Source organism: Haplochromis burtoni, unplaced genomic scaffold (assembly GCF_018398535.1).
Source record: "Haplochromis burtoni strain Fernald_Lab_line unplaced genomic scaffold, NCSU_Asbu1 Contig_155, whole genome shotgun sequence".
Classification (NCBI taxonomy): Eukaryota; Metazoa; Chordata; class Actinopteri; order Cichliformes; family Cichlidae; genus Haplochromis; species Haplochromis burtoni.
Genome location: NW_024582516.1, coordinates 182,910 through 201,790, shown reverse-complemented (window position 1 = coordinate 201,790; position 18,881 = coordinate 182,910). Strand labels below are relative to the sequence as shown.

Here is an 18,881-nt window from a genome sequence, read left to right as displayed (position 1 = left end):
GCAAAGAAAGAAAGAAAAGGACTGATGGCTCTATGCATTTCCCTAAAGCCTGCCTATGTTGTTCAGCATTAATGGGGCCTTCACAGCAAGGCAGTGTGCGCTAATGAGCTATGAATTCACCAGTGTTAATGAGCTCATGCAGTGATTTTCACTTCAGAGTCTGTTTGTAATCCAGTTCCTCTTGAGGGCCTGGAGATCAGGCCCATTCAATTCTGTTTTTCAGCCACATCTCTTCCATTTAGAGATTTGTCCAAATTTTCTCATTTTATTTAAAGCTGTACTAGTTTTCAGCTATAACTTAAGCTTAAAATGGATCATTTAAAGACAATTACAATCACTTCATTATTGTATTATGTCATGGGTGTGCTGTGTTTCTTGGGTTCTTGAAGTTGTCAAGCCATTCAACATTAGAGTTATATTTAGGATATATTTAGGACATATTTTTATGTCAGAAGTTGAACTTGAAGCAAAAGGTTTTTAGATTCCAGAAAAAAAAAGACAAATCAAACCCTACTTCCACTTTTTGCAGCCGACCAGAAGCCCAGGCAGCAGTTCAGCCACGCCTTCAGGTACACCCACCAAGAACTCCGCCCTCCAGGACCTTTACATCCCCCCTCCACCTGCTGAGCCATATACACCCAGGTAGTTAACCTGGGTCTTTTAAACAGCTGAAAATAAAAGCGGGATAAAACAGTGGAACAGGTGACAGCAAAGATGAGCTCTGACACTGACGTCCATTTGTTAAAAATCTGCCTCTGCTGTTGCTATAGAGATGAGACAGGAGCCTTGTCTGGTGATGAAGCATCTCGTAACCATGGTGGCGTCAGCGCTGCTAAGCGCTCTGAGTCACCGAACTCCTTCCTGGATCAAGAGTCTCGCCGGCGAGAAGAAGAGGAGCCCGTGTACTGCACCACACCCACATACGGTTCGCTCTTATCATGATTGAGTGTTTGTGTGAGAGGGAGAAACAAAGCACGAGGGAACCGAGTTCAATCTCATGCTGCAGAATTGAGCCACTTTAGAAAAAATAAAAATCATTATGTGAGTATGAATCCACCTGCAAGCCCAGCATAGAGCGACTGAGCTTGTTACAAAGCTGGCGAAATACAAGAATCCTGCAATTACTACAGCTGCTTTAATGTTGTTAAAACCCCTTATTCATCGTTAAATATCAGTTCAGTACAACTCTTCATCTTGTCCTTTAATTATTATTTTTTAAGTGTACCAACATTTAGCCTAATGTTTATTGGAAAGTGTGAAAATTTGCACAACAGTTTCAAATTTTTGGTTGAGGACCATAAGTTTTTATTGATCAACCCATCTGTTTTGCTACTATTAAACTTGTGATTGTGTGTGCACTTGTAGGCAGGCTGAGGCCCATCTCCATGCCTGTGGAGTGTAACTGGGTGGGTGATTATGAAGACCCAGCCAAGCTTAACAGAGAAAGCCGCAGAGGTGAGTGCCGGCGTGTGGAGTGCATATGTGTCTCCTGAAGAGCCTGTTAGATATTTGTTAAGCGCTCCTGTCTCTATGAATTATAAAGAGATCAACGTGTGTGTGCAGATCAATGCACCTCTATCCCTTTTTGCTAATTCTCCCTGTGATTAGCATCACAGAGGAATGAGGGGGGGATGATGAGGAAAGAAGTAGGAGGGGGGAGAAAAAAGGCAAACAGTCTGCACAAAGGGAGAGAAAATGAAAGGAAGCCGTGAAAGGAGGAAGAAGAGAAAGAGAGGAAAAGAGGAACTGAGGGGTGGAGGTAGAAACTGAAAAAAGCTTATTCTCCCTGACCTCCACCTGAATCACTCACACAGTTGCCATGGTGACGCTGACAGCAGCTCTTCTCGGTGTCTCACTTTCCTCTGGCCGCTGCCTAGCAACCAAGGGAGGACAGGAGAGTGGGATCCGCAGAAAAGGGAAGAAAGAGGTAGAGGAAACCCGAGTTTGCTCCAGAGTTCAGGTGGAGAAATGGAGAGAAGTTACACAAAAAAAGATGTAAAAAAATTCAGAGCAAAGCAGGAATAAACTCAGCTGCACAGATGAACTCATAAACAGTATTTTGGAGCCGAGGAATTTTACTTCATCAGTCACACAAGCAAAACTTTACAATGCTGAATTGGTAGCACACATAACAACATGAAAGAAATGTGTTATATAAAAAAATATACTAGTATTATTGCAGATGTTTTGTTATGGCTAAATCCCCACACTCCTCCTTTTGTGTTCAAAGAGCTGAACACTAATGCATGATCAGTCTCTCTAATAATTTTTCTCCGTAATTCTCTTAGAAGCAAAATAAACCTCAGACTACAAAACTAGCCAAGACTAAACGTTAGCATCCTCACCATGCAGGAGCTGAATCCCTCGATCCAAATTGACCTGTGATATTTTCTTGTAACTTCAACATACTTCTTACCATGTTTTCTTATTACATCTGGACATGTATTAGCAAAAATGCAAAATGTTCAATCTTGAAACGATAAAAGAGGAATCATTCCAAACAAAAGAAAAAAGTCCTCGACCTGTTACCGCCGGTGGCCAGTGCACGGAGTAGACCCAAATGCAGACAAACCAAAAGGAGAATGGATTTAACAGAATAAGAGCCTTTTATTTAGACTGAAGGAAAAAAAAAAAATACGATATGCAGAAGGGAAGTAAGATGAAGCTAAACAATAAACTAAACTGAGAAGATAAGATTAAAATAAATGGAACACGGAACCTGGATATGGGAAAAATCTGCAACATGATGAACAACGGACAGACGACCTGACGAGGAGCAAAAGGAAACTCATACAATAGAAACACACGAGGGTGATTAGGGAGAAAGGAAACACATGGGGAACACGCTGGGACGAATAGGAGACAGGGGAAGAGAAACTGAACACACTGAACACAGGATGAGAAAATGTCAAAATAAAATTGGAAGCACACGAAAACAGACTAGGACTCACAGGTTTGACACTGGGACCGGGGGGAGGACAGACATGGGAACCAGACAGACTGAGGAGATGCAGAGGACGAATGAGTGAGGGACACAGAGCCATGACGGACTGTGGAGAACACACATGGATGCACATGACTGACAAGGGAGACAAGGAATAAAAAACAAGGCGGGGAAACTGGGGACCGAAAAGGGAGACAAGACACGGAGGGAGATATGGACATGACTGAGGAACATACACAGAGGACATGATGGACTCTCAGAGGAAACACGGGGGATGACACTGAGACAAGAAAACATGAACCAGAAGAACAACTAAACTGAGAAACATAAAAAGGACTAAACTCCATACTAACTCTAAAAACTTGGACTGAAACATCCCCCAAAAATGTTTCATGTTGATTGGTTCTGTGGGAGCAGGGGCAGGATTTTCTATTTTTGCTCATATATTTCTACTCTGGATTCTTTGAGTGCCATGTCTCCATAGCAAATCTCAAAATATATTAATAAATGCATTGCTTATATGGTCATTTTCACTTCCTAGAAACAGTGTTACCAGGGTTATTGTGATTAACATATTTGTCTGATAATTAGGGATTTTTTTTTAAACCTACCCTGTGCTAACGGTTAACACATAATAATAATAATAATAATAATAATAATAATAATAATAATAATAATAATAATAATAATCATGGTTGTGGAGCAGATGTTGCAAAACCATGCTATTATAACCAGTAACCATAACTGGCTACACCTCACCTTGGAGCAGAGCTGAAATGATGTGTATTCACAATAGAGATTAGCTCCGCATCCTTAAAAATGTATTTTTTGAGGTGCAGAATCATCAAGTGAGTACTTTCGCTGTACTTGAAGCGTCACTCATGGACAAGTACTCTCCCTTTAATCCAATGTATCCACTGTTCCTACACCAGTGCTACATGAAATGACTTGCAGTTCAGCTAGGGAATCAAACCAGTGATTGAGTGCTTATCATTGCCCAGGGACTTGTGCCCACTTGGGTCATAACCTGTTGCACAAATATCAGAAAGCTGAAGTTTCACAAGCAAACTGAAAAATCCTGGGAGCAGAGAGGATGGATATCACACAGGAAATGAGTCCAGGCAACAGAACCTCTGAGTGCAGAGGTGCAGTTTGGAGCAAGAACAGAGGAAATCCAAATGCGTGCACAGACCTTATGAATTATGTGGGAGAGCAGTGCAATATTTGACAAAGGAAATAAAAAATCATGCTCCCAAACTGAAGGAAACTGGAAACTGCAGTTTGTATTGTGAAAAATGGCACAAATATAAGTGAAGTCTGTGTTATTTGTGCAGATTTTTGAATGCACAATCATTTGACTTGAAATGTAACAACCGTGGAGTCTTTGTGTGATAAATTGGTGTGCCCCTTTCAATGCTGGCTAACACTTCTCTTCCTCACTTCCTTTGTGGGCACACCGCTTAGTGGCAGCGTGTGAAAATGGCTGCAGGATGTGTGTCTCTGAATCCTCACATGAAAACACAAAAACTCCTCATCACACCTTCACCAAAGTAAATTTGTGCAGGTTTATTATTTATACGTCTTTATCAACTGACGCTGCCTGAAGGGATTTTCTGACAGTTTGTCCTTCCCATATGTGCTGACTTTGGTCTTCTTGTTGGCTTTTTACATAACTGCATTGCAGCTAATAAGATGGTTTTATTCAACAGTGACCGTGATCTTTTCTTGACCTTAATCTGTTAGTCCTGGTTATAAATTACCAAATCCCCAGAGCTGATTTGCTGCATGGTTTTCTTTATTTTACAAATTAAGTAGTCTGTTTATCAGGTGATAAAACACAATGCAGAATTTTTCACTGCAGTCTGGGTTAAACAAAACTAATTAACCTCGAGGGATGCCAAGACTACGGGGCACAAAAAAAAAAAAAAAATTACGTCTGGAATTTTTGCACTCCTTAGATATTTTCAAAATAGCTGATGAAGTAAGTATGGATTCTGTAAATAGAAGTCAAAAGCTTTAAAAAGTTTTCCTTTTTTAAAATCTTTCTATTGACTGCTCTTGAAGTCTACTGCCCTAATTTTGATGCATTTGAATAACAGGACATTTTTTTCTGCAGCCTTTTATTTATATATTTTTAAATTTAGTCTCTAATTAACCCAGAAACCTTCATGACAACATAGGAAGTATTGATGAAGACAGACTAGAAAAAGTATGAGCAGGAGATCAAAATCAGTCAAATGTGGGCGGAGCTTTGATTGGCTGGTGTAACTGTGTCTCACAGAAGCCTCGCTTATGCGTTACGTGGGACTGTCCGGTGGGGACGAACGGACCAGCGGTGAAGACTACTCCTCCCACACAGCTCGTCCGGGCAAACGGTCCAATGATACGGCCAAACGTGCCAAGAGGCGGAGCCACCACAGTCAAAGCCCCTCCCATTATGTCCTTCAGACAAATCAGAGAGAGTCACCTCCCAGGGACCCAGCCTCCATTTATCATGTAAGGGATGGACTTTGTAAAAATGTATTTGCTTCTTCCTTTCTCTTTTTGTTCGTTTATTTATTTTACATGTTTTTGTCTTTGTTTTTTTGTTGCTCTTTCATTGTCTTTATCACTGCGGACTCTTAAATACAGAACTTTTATTTGTGGGTTGTTTCAATCCACAATGACAACTTTAAAGAAGACATGGAAACATGATAGCACCAACTGACATTGATGTAACTCTGTTTGTGAAGCTGTATTTAAGAAATAAGTGCTTAAAGTTCAAATTTGAAAAAACAGTTTAGCATCATCTTCTGTCAGTACGGAATGTGATGTCATTTGGTTGGTCGGTTGGTTGTGGCTAATAGACTTACATTAGTTTATGTTAGCTAACTAGTGACAGAATTGACAGCTCGGAGGAAAATAAGACCAGTAAAACTGAAAAGCAGTTTGAGACGGCTTTAACAATTATGTTTATGCCAAGAAACCAAGGATATACTGTCTACTTTCACTGTCTCGTGTTTTATGTCCTCTATAAATCACTCTGGAAATTCAAAGAAGTGTTTTCTGTGTGCCAGATGGGGAAATCAATGCCACTCTTATATTGAAGACCACGAATGGCTAGACTAGCTTGGTCTGAAAGCAAAAACATCTACGCACAACTTTTATACCTAACTTTTATAACTATACATTTTCTTACTTTTGAATTTGTATACACATTGAACATAAAACATACTGTATCCCATGCATGCATCATGATAAATTGTGAAATATATTAAAAAAAAAGAAAAAAGTTTTATTTCCTTTATGATCTTAAGTGTGATCATTACTCACTGACAAACTACTTTTATGGTTGTTAGGCTAATTATTAAACATATACTTCAGATTCATCATGTCATGCTCACATTGCTCAAGAGTTGTCCCCCACATTAGATGTGATACAACCTTGAAAAATATTCATTCCCTGACTGGTTGGCAAATAGTTGCTGGAAGCTGCTTGTGCCGCTTGGTGTAATCAGTCACAGAGATTTTATTGCATCAGAAACTTGCTTTGTACAACATATTACATATTGTTCCTTAGCAACCAGTGGTTGCCAGGGGGTCTCTTGACGGGTCTGTAAGCCTGTGTGACTGGGGCTTTTGGAGTCGATTGCCAGTGATTAACATCAAACTACAGCAATGGCTCACCAGCCTGTCAGGTAATACACATTTTTCGCTCGCAACTGGTGGTGGACAGATGATCAAAACAAAGTTACTGTCACATGGTTAGTGGTCATATGACTGCAAAACCTCAATATCTAAGGTGCCGCCTAGCCACATTAATCTTACCTGTTGGCTTGGACTTGTTTGAATGCTTCATTGTGGTTTCTTGAGGTGGATCTGACTGAGAAACAAGTCATGTTAGCGACACACCAAATCATGCCCTGCTTTTGCATATAATTTACTCTAATAGGATCACAGTGTACCATTGTACTATGTTATATTAATTAAGACTTCAAGCTAGTGTTTGAGGCAATATACCTAGACCTATACTCATTAGGAAGGTGATTACTGAGGTCATAAATCAAGAGAGCTACAGGGACCTCTAGACAATGAGACCCAATGAGGTGAACTCTTCGTTGGCCATGAGAACACAATTCAGGCAGTTGTTGAAGCTATGTCCATCTTTGATATACAGTTATACTCTTGCCACGCTATCAAGTCATGGTATTTATTTATTTAATTTTTTTCAGAAGCCTTACTACCACTCACAATCATGGTGGTAGTTAGTTATAATAACTTATTAACTATACAGATATAAAAGTGGCATTGATCTACTCATTCAACTTTTGACAAAATAGGCAAACATCCAAAGTAACCATGTAAGATAAAGTCTTTAAAATAAAGGATAACAAACGGAATATGTCGTTGACAGGGATGATGTCCAGGAAGTGTAGAGGGAAAAAGTGCCCCAACAAGCTTTTGAAGTAAAACATCTCACTGAAATTGACATAAAAAGAGTACTGTTGTGTTTAAATAAGCTGTTGATTTAAACTCCAGGTGCAAAATATAGCTTCATATTGTGGATCTGAACTACTCTGGACAATCAGGAAATTCCTCTGACTTTCTCGGATCTGTTGTGATACTAATCTAACAGTCAGGACTCAGAGATTTGAGAGAAAGCAAATAGCTTTTAGCCATGATGAAAAAGTGCCACAGTGAAGTGTGATGTGAGCGAATGCTGACTCGTTATTACCCCCTGTCACTTCCATGACATCCGCCTGCCCTGCCTGTCCGTCTCAGCCTGCCGGTCCAGGCAGTCATTTTGGCCGGCGGTGACCTTATACATCTTGTCAGCATCTCTTTGAAAATTAAAAGTGTTTGCATGCCCGTGCTCGAGTATGTGTTTACAGTGTGCATGGGCGCTGCGATGGCAGATGGCGTGTCAGTGGGAGTGGGCGGGCCCATGTAATCTGTCCTGCTGAGTATTGGGCTGTGAGTGGCTGAGGTCCAGGCTCTGACATGTGTAATATCGTGACATCAGAGCTGGTCTGTTGCCCCATCTGACCGGTAGAAAGAGGTCACATGAGAAATGTGCTGGTCAGAGTTTGTTGTTTTGGATCAAGGATGCTGCATGAGGCATCAAATACACTCAGTTCTCCGCAGTGTCATTACTCAGTCAGATCTGAACACAAGATGTTATATTTAGTTTGGCTTACTCTTTCAGGTCATTTCAAGGCCCACATTACTCTTATCAAATTATTCGTCAGCTAGGCACTGACCCTAGACATTATAAATGATGGACATATCTATTATGACATCATCCACTGGTGTAGTTCTGTTATGAGGTGTCGAGATGAGCGTTTTTGCTGAAGCCTTTGTGGTTTTCTGCAGTGAGAAAGGTGTGAATTTGACTGTTAATCCAACTGCATGCTCATTGGCTAATGAGCTGTCAATAACAAGCTGTTAGCCCCAGATTATTCTCCTTTCTGACATTTAAGATGGGATTATACTTTACGCATTCATAGATCTTTTTCCCGTGTGACTTTCATTTTGTGATCAGACACTGAGTGTGAGGTTCCATGTGGACTGCAAGAACTTTTCCACAGAGACTTTACATTACAATGCACTAGCCACGCATGCGACCCAGGTGGGGGACTTCAAAGAAGTATAACAGGAAGGACTGCTCGGCCGTCAAGGTTCCAGATGTGCACGTCTGTGTCCGCAATGTATAATGCTAACCTTAGAATGGCCAAAATTTTAAAAATGGACCTAATGTTTTATTCAGTATTTCCTGAAATGAGTCAAGTGGAACTTGAGGTCCAGTCGGTGGTACATTTTCCCATAGACTCCTGTGAGACTGGAAGTCTTTTTACAATCACATCTAGTTTCCCCAGCTTTCATTAAAAACAAAGCAGGCTTAAGGCATTTCCCCATTGGCTTCACTTTTTATGTTTCAGTCACAGAAGCTACGTCGGCCTTTGGCACTGTCTATGATGCTGACTAAACATTAGAATAGACTCTACATATATCATTGCCACTGTTTTATAAAACAAAATCAATCTTAACTTTTTCTATTCCTTCTGCTTTAGACAAACATGGAATCATGAACAGTTCTTCTTTAAGATGTAACTGTTATCCACTAAGAAAATTGCACAACTTGAATGATCACTTCTTCATATATCGCAGTAATCCCCTGATAGATTTACCTCTGTCCTCTTTTAAAAGCACAAACTAGATAATTCACTCTAAATTTTAAACACACCAAGTAAGTGGGCATGTCAGGGTTCACTGTCAGACTTCACATACCCTTGTTTTGGATGCTTGTCCTTCATGTTTTGCTTACTGAAGTTTCTACTTAATCTCACAGCTCCCCTGAGCTTCTTCACACACACACACACACACACACACACACACACACACACACACACACACACCTACACACACACACAAACGTCCTCCCTCACCTGGACGTCCTATTGTGTCACCCGAACCTCCCTCCTGTCCTTCTGTTCTATGTTTAGAGGTGTGAAAGTCGCTAATGTCCTCCGTGAGGTTCACTTTTCCATCCCCTCATATGTGTGTCTGTGTGTGAGGAAGAGATAATGAGAGAACGGGGAGAACGATTCAGCTCCCCTTTCCTCGTCTCATCGCTCCTGCTCTCCCTAAGATCTGTCATCTTTTATATCCCAGAATTCATTGCAGCAAACAAAGGGCACTGATTCATCCTGACAGCCTGCCTCTCCCTCCCTCTCTTCTTCCTCTTCTTTCCAACCTCTCTCAGACATACCAACAGTCCTCCTCCTCCTCCTCTCTGCAGTCAAAGAACAGGAAGAAGAATAAAGGTAAGCAGGAAAGCCACCTGTTAGGTGTGAACAGATGCTGCCAGTTGTGGTTTTTCACTCATCCACTAATGGAAGCAGGAAGAATGTGAGAGCAGCTGCTGCTTCACAAAGCCAGCAGTCATAGTAACACTTTATTTGATACTGATCTGAACTGAAATGATACTTTGCACTCACAAAACTAACTCGGGAAAACTCAGTTAAAGAAAGGTTGTGATGACAAATTTGACCAAACTAAAAAATCTAAAAAGCGAAGGGCATTTTTTATATAAACTAAGCTTTGGAACAGATGTTTACTGAGACTACATGAATGTGAGTCAACTATCATCAAAAAAGGTGTGCTTGTATTGTAACAGCTGTTCTGAACCTCTGAAAAGTTTTTATGTCTAATTCAATCTAATTAAACACTTTAATCCTAACACTGAAATGAGAAAAACCCCACTCTGGAAAACAAAAATTCCAAATAAAATTCAAAAATATGAAATTATAACTCTCATGTAACGGAAATAAAAATGTCATAATGAAAATGAAGGCAGTCACATAGCTGAGGAGGAGTGGGGCAAAATCACTGGTGCATTTGCTCCCAATAAGAGGATTTGTGGTAGATTCTTAATTTTTTGGTGTTAGATGTCAGCATATGGATGAATTTTTAAGTTAATTTCATATTTACGTGTGTAAACACCATCCATAATTACCAGCTCATGCACATCTGCTGCCCTTGCCCATATATTTCAGCTTAGAGATTGGCAGATTCCTCCATGATCACTGGAGGTCTGACTGAAGGGTTTACTGGCTAGCAGGAGAACATCTAACATTTCTAGTTTTTCATGCTTCCCAAAGCAATTTTTGAATGCAAGTAAATCCCAAGTGGAAGACAATTATATAGAAAAGACAGGACATTTAGTTTTAGTCATTGTTTGTTTGTAACAAACTCTTCTTGCGTATTAAGTGGATCCAATGTATCTGGAAAAAAATGTGGAAAAGTTGTCATATCAGAAGACCTAAAGCTTTGTAGTACAGTATCACTTACACAACTAGAAACTGGAAACACAAGCGGAACAGCATGTTTTCTAATCTCTGACCGACTAGAAATTTTTTTTTTTTTTGAATGATGAGTTTAAGTGGATACTTTGGGGTGATTTCCTCTCTTTGTTTTAATTGTTCTGTGACCTTAGGAACTTTTGGAAAACTTTCATTTACAGCTCTCCAATTTGTGAATGATCTGCTTGAAAGCTCAATGTGAAACACACTGATTTAAATCAAGGGGAAACACAGACAACCAGCTGGCCATTAGAGGTTCATTTAACTTTTTGCTGGCATCTTTTATCTAGAGTGCACAATATGAATCAACAAGCTCTAGTTTTACTTTAAAACAACAGCTAAAAAAAACTGCTGTCAGTAGTAAGGGTTAGTATCCCAAGTAGTTTAGGTACATATATAACATTATTATAGAAACAACGCCAATGGATCAAACCAACCCCTTTGTCTAGGCTGTTTTTCTTCTTATGAAAGTGAATGAAGTTCAAAATTTAACCCACTGAAGTTCTAGTGCTGTGTTGTCCTTAAATGGCTCACAGACAGTCAGTTTGTATGTTCATCTGATCAGGAAAACATCTTTTACCTTTCATCAACAACTAAATGGAAAGAACTTTTGCCCCTTCTTCATCTTTTCACCTCTCAAAGAAGCTACAAGAAAGTAGATCTTATAACCAAATGAAGAGTTCCCCTTCATTTTCCATCACTGTGGTAAATACACAGACATGGTGAATATGTAATGAATGTTTATATTTGTGGTAACTTAGTCTGAAATATATCGTCAGTTTTAAAAACTGCTCTTTGTTTCGTTCTGTTTTGTGTTACTCAGGCTAAAATAAACAAGTGGCCACAATTAAGAAGTTGGGAACTGTAGCTGTTTTCTGAGCTTTCCTATAATCAATGATTTTAAAGAATGGTGGGCTTTAAAAATTCATTATTATATAAACTGATAAATTGCTCCAGTAATACTCAAGATTAAAGTCGATTTCTCCACATTTTTGTGATCATTTATTAACGGTAATGCATAATTGAAAAACCTCATTGCTTTTCATGCATTTCACAGTTTGGGCTGAGCCAAAGAAAACATGATTTATGGTTTTAGCAGTTGAAATAAACAGTCAAAAACATCGATGTAAAAACATTGTAATAATTTGCTTATGAGGTAGTTTTCTCACCTTGTAATCGTTTCATACTCATGCAGTCTGTGCAGACAGCTCTGTGTTTGCATTTTAACACATTGTTCCCATTTTGCATGTTTTGATGAGCGTGCTGCAGACCGGACTGCAGGCGAATTTGCTTTCAGTCAGTGTGCACACATTCACGAATCCAGCATTTCTCTATATCATCGTTAACATTTATCGTTGCAGGATGATTACTGTAACATCAGTTCTTACCTTTTTAGTTTTATTTACATAAATGACTCAGTTGATTCTTTATTAGGATTTTTTCTTCTTTTTTTTTTGGATAATTTTACTCACAGCCATCAGTATTTTTTTCCCTATCTGACCAAACCTTTTTTTCTCTTCTACCACACGAACGAGGATTAACATGTTGAAAGGGATTGTTTTTTGTTTTTTTCCAGAGGCCTTTTGCTTGTTTCACCATCTGCCATTGTGCGAAAGCTTTAGCTCCATCTGCACGTATGGTCAACGGCTTTGTTTGTTTACCGCAATTAAAGCAAAGTTTCAAAATGAGTGTGATAATAATGATTTATTCACAGTTCCACTGCTCCAAGTGGTACTCTTATCAAATGTGTAATGAAATATTAGTAACTGTTTTCGTTGAGGATCAGAGAAAAAAAAATCTTCGTTTTCTATAACGAGTAGTTCTCTTTTAAAGCTAAATTGGTGATGGTATCAGTTTATAGCCTGGAGCTGCTGCACAGAAAATGAAGAATAATCATTATTCGAGAGCACTTTTGTGCATTTTGAGGATGTAAGGTGTGTGTGTGTGTGTCTGTCTGTCTGTGTGTGTGTCGAGTGGGGTGGGGGTGTTCTAAAGCTTATTAATTATATCCAGACTCAAAATCTTTTCACAATGCGTAGTTGAAGTGTAGTTTTTCATGTCATGCACTGTGTAAGAATCCTGTTTCCTTTAGACCTGCACTGCCACAGATGTAAATGGAGTATTGTAACCATGTTAAAAGACTTTTCATCCAGTACTATGCAAGTTTCTCCGTGGCCTCGACTGAGAGCCAAGTTTCCCCGGTAATCTTTAATGAGGAGCCTGCTGAGAAAAATGTTACAGGGCTTTTATGCCAGAAGGAAAAGGCAGTTTTTATTAAACACCTCTTACCTTACTGCAGTGCAGCAGCATTCTGTCAAGTCCAGAGACTGAGGCATTGCCAAGAATCATTGCTACATTAGGATGTGACATTTTGTGAAAGATTTTATTCACACTGAAGTGAGAACTTACAAGCAGCATTAGTGCTACCCTTTGAATGACACATTTTCCTTCTTTGAGTTTTTGCTTTCTTCTAGTTTTGAGACCATTTTCTGTCCGTGAATTCCGCTGCCTTCACATTTCCTCCATGTTGTTCCAGGACGAAGTTTGGCCTCGCTGAGTCGGAGGCGTGTTTCCTGCAAGGCGCTGGGCAGAGGAGACTGCGAGGGTTGGCTGTGGAGAAAGAGAGATGCAAAGGGTTACTTTTCTCAAAAATGGAAGAAGTACTGGTTTGTTCTGAAAGACAACTGCCTGTACTGGTACATCAATGAAGAGGTATGTCTCAAAACTCATGTTGAGGTTTTTACTGACACAAAAGTGATGCTTTAGCAGAGGAGGCATTACCACAGTCGGGACCTAGAACTACAACACCATAGAAGTGGATGTGCTTTGTTTGAAGCTGCCCTCCTGCTAGTGTATGATAAAGACAGTGGGAGACGTTTGCATATAGTTTTGTGGGGAAAAAAAACTATACTTTCTTTTAATTTAAAGATGTATGTATCAAGACATAATATACTTGGTCCCTAACATGTTAATTTGCATGAATAACACAAATTGTTCATGCAAATTAACTCCAAGGTACATGCAAAGCTCAGAGAATTTATTAAAAAATAACATTTAAACAAAGCATTTCAAACTCTCCTTGCTTCAGTTAGCATCTTAACTGTTAAAGTTCATGACAGTACAATTAGAAAAGAACTAAATGAGTATGATTTGTGTGGAAGGTTTTCCAGGACAATGCTTCTTCTCTCTGCAAAGAACATGGTAGCACAGCTTAGATTTCCAAAATTATATATGAAATAATAACTTCTGGGACAATGTTTTTTGGACAGATGAGACCAAAGTAGAGATATTTGCACATAATGCACAGCATTATGTTTGATAAAAATCAAACACAACATATCAAACCTGTTATGCCCCTTTGCAACACCCGCTCCCTTTGCAGTGGCAGTGCACGAGTCTTCAGGTCTTACCTGGGTTGAAATGCTAATTGACTACACCTGGTGAGGTCCAAAACCTGGCACAGCTGCCAGGCTTTCGAGGGGCGCACCAGTTTTGTCTCTGTGGTACCACCTGTTTTAGCGAACTTATTATGTCATTTAAAATCAAATCTATTATTTTTTATACTGTGGTGTCAGACTCCATATTTATGTTGCTCCTTTTGAGAAAGGTTGTAACATAAATGGGGGCTTGTCCGGGATATTTTGGACACTTTAGATATGTTTGTGGAGACAAAACATCAGAGGTTTTGAGTGATGATTAAGGTGTTAGCTGTGATTGAGAAAACTCTCCTTAGCAAATGTGTTTCAGCTGGGTGGCTGTGCTGCCTGTCCACTGTAGTACCTGTTTGGTGGTTTAGTTTATTAAGTTTAGTGGTTATCCTGGGTGGGGATTCAGACTTCAGAGTTTTCTTGTAGACTGCATCTCTGATCTGCTGCCTGCTCTTGAGTTTGCGTTCAAAGTTGCCTCAAACATCTACATCTAGTAAATAAGTGTTTATGGATGCCAGATGATGAGGTGAGTGCTTTGTGCTGTGACCTTTAGTGTTGTGGAAAAGCTGGCTACTTTTGTTGGATCACTTGTGAGTGTTGTTGGCCAGGTGACAGCCAAAAACATTTCTTTAAATTGTGTAGATATTGCACTTCATTTGGGGTTGGTCACTAGTACGCTTGCTTTACTGAATTTTCTAGATCAAAGTAACTTGTTGTGGCATAGGGCCGCTTGGTGTGTGACTGTTTGTGTGATGGCAAGAACAGATCACATGGTTGGGATTGTTGGTTGATGCTTTTGGTTTGTGTTGTAGTAATTGTCTGAGTAATTACTTACTGAGTAATCCTTTTGATTTGTGGCTGTTGTGCTCATCTATGTGCTGGTCACATGTTACTTTTGTTTGCTCAGTGCAGCAACTTGGGATCCTCATATCCATGTTTGAAGATGTCAACTAAAGTTATGTGTGAGGTGTTAGGCCCTTCTGCAACCTCTTTTCTCTTTGCAATTTAAAATTATATAATAATAAAAATAAAGTACATTTTTAAAACTCTGGTGACAGTCTCCATATTTCTGTTTTGGCTTTTGAGCTTGGTCTTAACAAGCACAAACACCTTATGACAGCTGTCAAGATGGAGGTGGTGAAGGGTTGAGAGAGAGCTGTGTATAAACAAATACAATGCATTCTTCAACTAAACTGAAACTGAAGCAATGTTGTAAAGAAGAGTGGGTCAGAGAAACAATGGGAGAGACAGAAAAAGTCATACATAAAATCATTATTTCAAGTTGTTGCTGTCAAAAGTGGTTTTATGAGCTACTGTATCACGGGGTGTACTTTGTTTTTCTACACACTACTTCTGTGTTGTGACTTAAATAAATAATGAAATAGTGGTATATGTAGTAAAATGTGGTATATGCCTGAGGTTGGATTTAAATAACTTTCTCTTTTTTTTTGCCCGATATGTAAAACCATGGAATTGACAGAACTCTTACATTTTTTGCACATGACTGTAAAGTCAAACTTATTTATATAATTTGATTAATTTGTATCAACATTAGCGTAATGTCTTTATTTATTTTTAACATTCTTTTTTATCCCACCATCACTTTTTTCCCCTTCTAGTTCTCTGGTTTATGGCTAAATAAACCAGAAAAAAAAAAAGCTGGCAAGAATTCGCTTCTTAACACTGTCAGTGCAAACCCCGTCAGTGGCTGACCAGAGAGCTGTTAGGTTTTAAAGTCTTATCTTTATTTAATCTGACATTCATCAACCTCTTCCTGATCAGTCAGACTTAGAAAAAATAATGTGCATTTGGAAAAACAGAGAGTGAACACATGAAATCAACTGTTTTTTAGCCATCCTCTTTTTCTTTTCTTTTTTTGGCTTGCTGTCTGTCTTTTTTTTTTTTTTAATTTCTTTCTCCTCGCTCTTTGTTCAGGATGAAAAAGCCGAAGGTTTTGTCAGTCTTCCAGAATTTAAGATCGATCGAGCCAGTGAATGCCGCAAGAAGTAGTAAGTGCTTAACAAACGCAGGTCTCTTGCATATATATGTGTATGTTACGTGCAGATCACATGCTCTTGAATGTATGAATGTGTGCCTGCAAAAATAACACACCCTCTATCCCTCTAGTGCTTTCAAAGCTTGCCACCCCAAGGTCAAGAGTTTCTACTTTGCAGCAGATGGAGTGGATGACATGAACAGGTAAAGGAGTGTGTGCAGGGTGAAGGTTATAGAATAGGGCAGACTTCCAGCTGGGTGGCTAAACACCACAAAAGACCCTTCAAGTAAAAAGGGGGAAAAAGTGTTTTATTTAATGTTTAAAAAGGGAATTTGTTTTTATTATCAAAAATTTTAAGACATTTTCACAGAGGCCATTTTTTTTATAGGTGGCCAATTTTTTTATGAGTCACAACATACTAAGGATAATATATTATACCTATGTACCTGTTTTTGTCTGTTACTGACGTTTTTTAACAAAATATGTATATATTTGTTCATCCATGTCTTACATAACATTTAAACCATGTTTGATATACCTATTTACTTATATGATGTAGTTATCATGCTGTAGATCAGAGCAGCTCAATATCGTTTCAAACTTTTAAAAAAACAAAAAATTAAAATAAAAAGAAGTAATCATTTTTTCCCAAGTGATTATTTATGTACACTGTGAGACTTTGGGACCCCAAGCGAGATTGTTATTTTAATGTTTAATTATTTGTTTGCGTACATTATGAGATAATCTAATTAGTTCCCCCTTCTGTTAGGTGGCTGAGTCGCCTCAACATGGCCGCTGTAGGCTATGCAGAGCGAGAGAGGATACGCCAGGAGCAGGGTGAGGGGCTCATTCAGCGACATGGTGAAGGGTTCTTCAAACGATGGCTGCTGTAGGATGTCATCTTAAGCCAACAACACAATAATACTTCTATACCTATTGAACTTATTGTTATATTCCCAGAATAGCCAGATAAATCTCCTAGGGGCTTACTGGGAGAAAAATTTGTTAATGGGCAACTAATGACCCCGTACCACACATGACTGTTTCATTACACCCCCAGGCACTCAGAAACCAAACAGTTATTTTTCATCCGCTTGGTAATGTGATGCAATTAGCTATTTCTGGAAATATATTCTCCTTCAGTTCTCAAAAACTAACAAGCGCAGAGGAACCATTCACTTAAAAGCGGTCCACATTCTTCACTCCACTGACGAAATATGAAGTAATGTACATGTTTTCCAGGTTTTTTTAAGGTCCTGGGAAGAAAAGAATAATTTACAAGGTTAGTTTGAATTTAGCTAAATGTTAATAGTGAGCAAACCAGGTAAATGAAATTATAATTTGGGTAAAAGTATTTGAACTATAACTTTGGACATAAGCAAAGATAATCAACTCAATACCCCCAAGGTTTTGGATGGTAATGAGGTGAAGCTAGTTGGGTCTAAAAATGTTGAAAACAAAGCCACAAAAGCCAAGGGAATAAAATGCCATCATTCATACCATTTACACCAAGAAAAAAGTGTTTGTTTTTTTTAATGATTAAAAAGGATGTTTGTTTTTATTACCAAATATTTTAAGACATATTAGTTGTTAATAATTTGGTTTTAACTGTTTAGTCTGAACAGTTTTTGATCCTTTACTATGTTCCACATAAAATCTGAAGCATTAAAAAAATTCTAAAAAAAAAGAAATGTCTGGAACATGGTTAGCCAGAGGCTGCAGAATACTCTAAAACTTTTGAAAAGCTTAGATTAAAGATTTTTTTGTGTGTTCAGTTCTAATATTTTTTTTAAAAAAAGAAAACTGTTCATGGGTAGAATAACCAATGAGCTTTTTGGCCCTCGTGTCTGTTTAAAAAACTTAGCTATGAATAAACATCACAGTTTTTTCTTCATTTTTTCCCCCCCTCTCTCTGTTTTTTTTTTTTTCCAAGATTTACATGTCAGTTGGTTGCTGACTCATAGCAAATGAATTATTGTTGCTATATCAAAGGTTTTTTGTGTATTAAATACTCAAAGCAAAACATCCATTCTACTTGTGGAGTGAGGACCAAAATGCAAGATCCTCATTCAGAGTTTCAATAAAAAGCCAAAATTTTAATAGCTGTAATCCAGATTTAAAACTTAGTCACAGGAGATCAGGAACAGTAAACAGAACAAAAGAACAAAGGAGAGACAGGGCTATTTATACACACAAAAGGTAATCAGGGAATAGGAATGGGAATAGGGAATATATAGAGCTGAAACTAATCTAGACAATAACAGTCAAATTAAAAGTGTGACACAAGAGACAAGTAGACAAGTAAAACTAGAAGTGAACTGCAACCATAACTAAAGCACATGAAACAAGAGTAAACTTGACACAAGAGAAAGCACACAAGGTCAAGATAGAGGGAAACATTAGTCTATAAAGTCAAACAGTAGCAACATGTAACCAAAAGTGAATGACTGAAAATACTAGGCAATATTTGAAAATGAAAAGTGAGTAAAAACATAAAATAAACCCAGAACAGGAAACAAAACTAAAATCACCCCACATAGCAGACAGGTCTGTCCCGGATCTGGTGTCAAGCTGGCACTTCTGACTGACTGGTGTCATGGCAGGGTGTATGTCAACCAGATGTGGGCCAGGTCTGGCAATGATGGCACTATTTATGTTCCCATTTTCCTATT

At 38.7% G+C, this 18,881-nt stretch overlaps 1 protein-coding gene across 3 annotated transcripts in view; it reads left to right on the top strand.

Moving 5' to 3' along the window:
- Window positions 1–18,881, top strand: part of cnksr2a (connector enhancer of kinase suppressor of Ras 2a) — a 99,841-nt gene that overhangs the window by 60,193 nt on the left and 20,767 nt on the right. For all 3 annotated transcript variants that reach the window (XM_005932159.2, XM_014336754.2, XM_042224894.1), the window contains exons 10-18: window positions 530–642; window positions 771–925; window positions 1,366–1,455; window positions 5,226–5,440; window positions 9,687–9,747; window positions 13,322–13,497; window positions 16,149–16,222; window positions 16,341–16,412; window positions 16,979–17,046. In XM_005932159.2, the coding sequence (XP_005932221.1) occupies window positions 530–642; window positions 771–925; window positions 1,366–1,455; window positions 5,226–5,440; window positions 9,687–9,747; window positions 13,322–13,497; window positions 16,149–16,222; window positions 16,341–16,412; window positions 16,979–17,046 (1,024 nt within the window). The remainder of the gene's footprint in view (window positions 1–529; window positions 643–770; window positions 926–1,365; window positions 1,456–5,225; window positions 5,441–9,686; window positions 9,748–13,321; window positions 13,498–16,148; window positions 16,223–16,340; window positions 16,413–16,978; window positions 17,047–18,881) is intronic.